This window comes from Hyperolius riggenbachi, chromosome 4 (assembly GCF_040937935.1).
Source record: "Hyperolius riggenbachi isolate aHypRig1 chromosome 4, aHypRig1.pri, whole genome shotgun sequence".
Taxonomy (NCBI): Eukaryota; Metazoa; Chordata; class Amphibia; order Anura; family Hyperoliidae; genus Hyperolius; species Hyperolius riggenbachi.
The window spans coordinates 414,494,933-414,502,524 of NC_090649.1; the positions used below are offsets into that span (position 1 = coordinate 414,494,933).

Consider the following 7,592-nt stretch of genomic DNA (forward strand, 5'->3'; position numbering starts at 1 on the left):
AAAAGGAAATGCATTTAGCAGCCTCCATATCCTCCTCGCCTTGGGTTGCTCTAAATGGTGGTGGATTTACTTACTCTGCTGGCCACATTAACTAAAGGGAAGTGGAGGGTTTATTCTGGGTGTTATTGTATTGGGTCCGGGAATTAATGTACTGGCCACTCTTACAAAGGGGGTTGGGGTGGCCACACTTGTTTGTGTGTGTGCTTCAAAACCAGCCCTGCTCCTCACACATTTGTTTGAATTACAGCGCAGACAGATCTATGATGTCTACATGGACATTTATGGTTCCAGAACTAGACTTGGGTTTTTCGTTGACAGTTCTCTTCACCATTACTGCCATTTTTTTTTAAAGGGAACAATTGTCAAGATGTCACTTTTTACAATAAAATTAGGTGTAGCCAAGCTGTAAATCTATATTGCTAAATTGGTGTTTGTTTAGTTGTGCTGAGTGAAGTGCATGTTGAATGTTTCTTATTGTGAGACCTGATTGCACTAAAATATATTTGTATATCTGTGTTTTAGGAGAAAATCAGACATTTTTTGTGGCCAAAACCAGCAGAGATGTGAGCTGACCAATAAGAGTTTCAGGGCCGCATTGATGTATCCTGACCCAAAAATACAATACTTCCCAAACAGTACTGATGGTGTCACTGCTGGAACCGCCATGGCAAAATCACCTACAGGAATTCAAATCTATACAGAGCTGGAATGTATTTTAACGGACACTATTTTCTTTCTTACATTTTTTTTTAACAATCAATGATCGTTTTATACACAAATGCAAACTTATGAAAATTATTAAAACATTTCTACATGTGCCTATAGAAATTGGACGTTTTATAGTAAAAATGATACTGGGCAGCTTCCTGCTAGGCCATACATGTCAAACTTTGGCCCTCAAATGGTTTCCCAACTTTGCATTATGTTTGTCTCTCTCTAGACCACCAGGGAAGTCATATGGTGGAGGTAGGTGGAAGAACTAAACACTAGAAAACTGTATAGAGGAGGGTGGGAGCCTCTAGACACCAGGGAATTGTAAAGGGGAGGGAGGGCCACTAAACACCAAGGAAATGTATATGGAAGGGGCATTAGACCCCTGGAACCTTAAAAGGGAGGATGGTGGCCAGTAGACATTGAGGTTGGCCCACGACTTGGTCCCAGTGTACAATTTTGTTCCGCTTTGTATTTGAGTTTGACACCCCTGTGCTAGGGATAGTCAATGAGATACAAATTTTTCTAAGTTGATGCAGGATTATGCACGTTTTTGCAGCTTGAAAATGCACCAATCAAATTCCACCTTGACATGACTTAGTTGGTCCACTTTATTTATTTTTTTCTTCAGTTTTGTTAACATTTTCAAAGCGTACAGTTCAATGCAAGTAATAATCAAAGTATCCATCTGTACAAGATAGTCTGACAGTAATTGGGTATACTGTAGCAAATAAGGATATTGCATAGGAGTGCCATTGACAGAAAAATAAGCATAGCTTTTAATGAACAAACATTAAACACTTAAGGTGTCCATACATCTAGCAATGTTTGTGCAGATGGACCAAGAGACAGCGCTCTATCTGATCAGAGAGGGATCTGTTGGCTTCCCATACACTGCAGGCCGATTCCAGCACAAAATCTTTCAGGAATAGGCTTTGTTTCACCGCCTCGCAGCCCCCCAAATGTTATTTGTGCCCCACTTTGCCCATGCATTCAAATATCTTATCTGTCCGCTGCCATCGCGAGTCCACCTGTTGTATGCGTAAGCCACGTGGGACTGGAATATGCAGAAGAGCAGGTGTTCTCAGGGTGGCAGCAGACAGGTGAGATATTTTAATACATGGGCACCAGAGGGGCACACATAACATTTGAAGGTGGGGGCGTAACAGCCAGGGGTTCCATTGCATTAGTCAATTGCAATATCGCATGCTGTTGCCACCACACATCTGATCAATCATGTCAAGATTTTCCAGCATGTCTGATCAGTCGTGCTTGTTGCAGCAATTTTTATCCAATTCAATATTTATCAAATTGGATTGGTCAATTGGCTGCAAAAACAGCAGATGTATCGTTTAGCCACGTTTATACTTCTAAATAAACGATCAACTGATACCTCAAACCTCTTTAAAATGATGCTTATGCTACGGGAACTGAACCTTGGGGTGCTATTATTCCAAGAACTGGTTTTATCTGTGCTGGGCATTTTACTAGACTGTACCTTACTAAACGATCTTACTGTAGGTGTGCGAGTCCCTTAAACAGCGGGATGTTCCGGTAGTTTCTATCTACTCTCCAAATCTAGATTAAGGGGTTTTTATCCTAATGATATGATGTAAGTCTGGAGGGTCTGCATTATTTCATCCTTAAAGGGATACTGTAGGGGGGTCGGGGGAAAATGAGTTGAACTTACCCAGGGCTTCTAATGATCCCCCGCAGACATCCTGTGCCCGCGCAGCCACTCACTGATGCTCCGGCCCCGCCTCCGGGTCACTTCTGGAATTTCAGACTTTAAAGTCTGAAAACCACTGCGCCTGCGTTGCCGTGTCCTCAATCCCGCTGATGTCAACAGGAGCGTACTGCGCAGGCACAGACCATACTGGGCCTGCGCAGTACGCTCCTGGTGACCTCAGCGGGATCGAGGACACTGCAATGCAGGCGCAGTCATTTTCAGACTTTAAAGTCTGAAATTCCAGAAGTGAACTGGAGGCGGGGCTGAAGCATCGGTGAGTGACTGCGCGGGCACAGGATGTCTGCGGGGGACCATTAGAAGCCCTGGGTAAGTTCAACTCATTTTCCCCCGACCCCCCCCCCCTACAGTATCACTTTAACATATGGCTTGCCGTGTAGCACAGTAAGTACGAAACTTATCGATCTGGTTTAGAGATAAGATCTAAACCAATGCAAAAGGGCAAACAGGTGGGGTTCTATATGCATTCCTGTGATTTCTGATATGGCACAGAAAACCTTTTTCCATACTGGTTAAAAAAAATGAGCATGCCCAAAAGATGAAAGAAGCAGACCAGCTTCCCTTCCCTTCTGATCCGCATTTCCTCCAGCATAGCCCCAAATTATCAGTGAAATTTTTGACTTCTGTAGTTTAAAGGGGGTCATGTACCAGCAAGAAATGAGATGCCCACTTGGGAGTACCTAGTTAAATACTTAGTGGTTGTCTGCTACTGTTCCAAGGATACAATTGTTCTTAGTTTTTTTGACCAATCGTCAATATGTCTCAACAAATTCTCCAGAAAGTCCTTAAAGCGGAGTGAAACCCAGCATTTCTTCTTTGCTCTAAAAAAATATTTACAGCATATTATATACTACCACCATTTTTTTTAATAGAACAGCATTCAATTAGTTAAACACAGGTCTTGAAAGTTCAGTGCAGAGAAATCTGGACGCATCCAAAGTGGAGATAACATTATCTTGTGTTTACTTAATTGTATCAAGTGAGGAATGTGACACATTCTCTGACTGTGCAGAAGCTCCTGGACACAGAGAGACACTGAAAGCATTTCTGCCTTCAATACAACATGAATAAAACCAGTTATGAATAAAATGCAAAGGCAGCTCTCAAAGCAAAAAACTACTTTTGGGAACATATAATTTCAAAATTAATAATACTTATGCACAAATGTAAATATAACCATATGGCATATAAAAAGTAGGAAAACATGGTTTTATTGAATATTATCAGGGTTTTATACCGCTTTAAAGGATACCCAAGTTGACATGTGACATGATGAGATAGACATGGGTATGCACAATGCCTAGCACACAAATAACTATGCTGTGTTCCTTTTTTTCTTTCTCTACCTGAAAGAGTTAAATACCAGGTATGTAAGTGGCTGAATCAGTCCTGACTCAGACAGGAAGTGACTACAGTGTGACCCTCGCTGATAAGAAATTCTAACTATAAAACACTTTCCTAACAGAAAATAGCATCTGAGAGCAGGAACGAGATAAAAGGATCAATAGTTCATAGATTTTATCTCTGGCATACTTCAATGAATGTGTATTGAGCAAAAATAAAACAGTTAAAACTTAAGTAGATTTAAACAAAATAAAACTGTGGAATATCTTAAGTCATTTTTAGGAGGAGGAAGATAGACAATTGTTTATTTCATTAGTTTATTTTCACCTCAGGTGTCTTTTAAAAAGAGTCTCATAGCACAAAAAGATGGCTTTCATTGCAATTTTCAAATAGGGAGAGCAGGTTTTTTGGCCAATAGGAAGCATTGCCTAACAACTCAATTGGAGATAAGTATGAAATTCAGAATTTAATTTCAAGCTCATTTTTTATTTCTTAAAGGGGAACTGAAGTAAGAGGTATATGGAGGCTGCCATATTTATTTCCTTTTAATCAATACCAGTTGCCTGGCAGCCCTGCTGGTCTATTTTTCTGCAGTAGTATCTGAACAACACCAGAAACAAGCATGCAGCTAGTCTTGTCAGATCTGACTTTAAAGTCAGAAACACCTGATCTGCTGCATGCTTGTTCAGGGGCTATGGCTAATAGTATTAGAGGCAGAGGATCAGCAGGGCTGCCAGGCAACTGGTATTGCTTAAAAGAAAATAAACATGGCAGCCTCCATATACCTGTCTCTTCAGTTCCCCTTTAAAATGATTTCATCCCTATCTCAGATGTGAGGTCTTTTGCATAGGTAATTCTCTCTTGTATCCACCGTTGTAAATATTATCTACCATAAATACTAGCGGGATATTTGGTCTGCAAGTTTGGAGGCCCTGTATTCTGTGTTTTAACAGGAATTGCCATACCTTGATCTATAATTTTTCCTGATAAACAGCAGGTTTGAAGGAAATGTATTGGGTGACCACCTATTTATATTTTTTATTCCAAAGAAGCCCCCGCGGGCGCTTCCTTATCTTCCGCTCATTTCTTTTGTCCTGCCTGCCGGTATCGAACGCGGAATAGATCCGGCGGGGTATCGGACACGTCGGAAATTATCAATCGAGCCATCAGCTGCTCGATTACACGGTAGTAAACGTACCGTGTATGCCCAGCATAAGACTGATGCTGTTCCCAGTGCACTAAATACTACATGGTCCCACAGGACAATTATTTCAAGTGGGGGGCGTGTCTTGCATGTCCATAAAATGTTTTGATATGGACCGTTTTACAGCCCCATGCAACTAATAACATTATTTTAAGCTTAAAGTGAATGTTTACTGGTTAAAAAAAGAAAAAGTCAGATACTCACCTAAGGAGAGAGAAGGCTCGGTCCTAATGAGCCTTCCCTCTCCTCTCCCGGTGCCCGGTCCCGCGCAGGATCCCCCGTGGCAGTATTCGACCAGATCGGTCAAATACTGCCACTTCCGCATGCCGAAGGGACCTTTCGGGAGCACTCGGGCTCCCAATGACGCGGCCGCTCCATACTACGCATGCGCGAGCGCCCTCTATGACGCGCTCGCGCGTACGTAGTATGGAGCGGCCCGTCTTCGGAAGCCCGAGTGCTCCCGAAGACCTCCGAAGTCCCTGCGCAGCACCGGGAGAGGAGAGGGAAGGCTCATTAGGACCGAGCCTTCCCTCTCCTTAGGTGAGTATCTGACTTTCTTTTTTTAACCGGTACCCATTGGCTTTAAAAGGAACCTGAAGTGAGAGGCATATGGCAGCTACCATATTTATTATACTTGTAAACAATCCCATGTGCCTGGCTGTCCTGCTCATCTCTTTGGCTGCAATAGTGTGACTCACACACCTAAAAACAAGCATGCAGCTAATCCAGTCAGAAACGCCTGATCTCCCTGCTTGTTCAGGGTCTATGGCTAAAAGTATTACGCAATTCACAATACAAACCAGAGCTCTGGGCAAAGTATGTCACCAGCACTCGGAGTACAGGAAGTACAAAGGTATTTCCGCTTCCTGCAGACACATAACCAAGCCCTTTCCCTTTAAAAACGCCCACTTCCTGTAAAAGCCAACAAAAGCCAAGAAAACGCAACGCTAGCAAACGCTACTACATGAAAGCTAATAAAAGCCTTTAAACGCTTAGCAGTTAAACGCTAGCGTTCTTGGAAAAAAAACGCGGGCGTTTGAACGCGGCGTTTAAAAACGCTCCGCAGACGTCCGTCTGAACCAGCCCTTAGACTCTCACACAGCACAATATAATCGCATTGAAACATGATGCAACTATATTTAAATGGTGCTTTTCACACTGGCACTGTTGGAGGTGCGGTGCAACGCATTCCATCTGGTAACGCACTGCATGCAGATCATTACCAGAAGACCATGCGCTTCTGGGCGTGGTGCAAGCATAAGTCTATGGACTGTATGCTGCATTATATGAGTCGCATTGAAAACGTGGAATGTGACTTTCCACCATTGTTGCAATCCTTTTTTCCTGGATGCACAACGCAACAGATAGTGTGGAAGTAGCCTTAGAAGCATGTTAGTGGGATAACCAGTCAAATTTGTCAGCCTCCATATTTCTCTAACTTCATGCATGCTTTAACTATATGTTCCTGGAAACCCAGTTCAATGTTACGTGTCCTATATTAAACCCAATTTTCTATGCCCTGTACAAACCAAATCTGCTTAGAATTGGCCATTGGCTGTAGTTTCATTAATGAGAACCTGAGGTGAGACCCTTATGGTGGCTGCCATATTTATTCCTTTTAAACAATACCAGCTGCCTAGCAGTCCTGCTGATCTCTCTGGTTGCAATAGTGTCTGAATCACACGCCGGAAACAAGCATGCAGATAATACAGCCAGACTTCAGTCAGTGCACCTGATCTGCATGCTTGTTCAGGGTCTAAAGGCACCTACACATGTGATAACTGTGCCGATAACCATTTCAGCCAATGATCATTGTTTGTACAGTGGCCGCCAATCGATTCTGCTTGGTCATCGTTACGGATTTGTCCTGTCAGATCCTTACCACCCCAGAGCATGACCGATCACAATGCGATTTTCAATACTCCCGACCAATTAAAGCTGCTCCATTGTCTAATAGTTGTCCCTCCATAGCAACAGAACACATCACTAGCCTCAAGGCTATGGATGTGTCTGTACACCTTTATTCTCAAAGGGATTGCAAGTATGTACTAAGCTTAAAGAGAACCCGAGGTGGGTTTGAAGAATATTATCTGCATACAGAGGCTGGATCTGCCTATACAGCCCAGCCTCTGTTGCTATCCCAAACCCCCCTAAGATCCCCCTGCACTCTGCAATCCCTCATAAATCACAGCCACGCTGCTGACAAACAGCTTGTCAGAGCTGGCTATGTTTATCTCTATAGTGTCAGTCTGCTGCTCCCCCCGCCTCCTGCAGAACTCCGGTCCCAGCCTGCATCCCTTCCCTCCCTGCTGATTGGAGGGAAGGGACGGGGCAGGGACCGGAGCTATGCAGGAGGCGGGGGAGCAGCTGAGACTGACACTACAGATGTAAACACAGCCTCACAGCACGGCTGTGATTTATGAGGGATTGCAGAGTGCAGGGGGACCTTAGTGGGGTTTGGGATAGCAACAGAGGCTGGGCTGTATAGGCAGATCCAGCCTCTGTATGCAGATCACATTCTTTAAACACACCTCGGGTTCTCTTTAAAGAGGAGCTGTCAACCATACTATCTCAGAAAAACAATAA

At 43.4% G+C, this 7,592-nt stretch overlaps 1 protein-coding gene across 5 annotated transcripts in view; it reads left to right on the plus strand.

Moving 5' to 3' along the window:
- Positions 1–814, plus strand: part of LOC137504249 (cytoskeletal protein Sojo-like) — a 44,656-nt gene extending 43,842 nt beyond the window's left edge. For all 5 annotated transcript variants that reach the window (XR_011019451.1, XR_011019450.1, XR_011019453.1 and 2 more), the window contains one exon: positions 523–814. Coding sequence is in view for 1 of the 5 variants with exons in the window: in XM_068232407.1 (XP_068088508.1) it covers positions 523–567 (45 nt within the window). In the remaining 4 variants the exon portion in view is untranslated. The remainder of the gene's footprint in view (positions 1–522) is intronic.
- Positions 815–7,592: the final 6,778 nt, after the last annotated feature.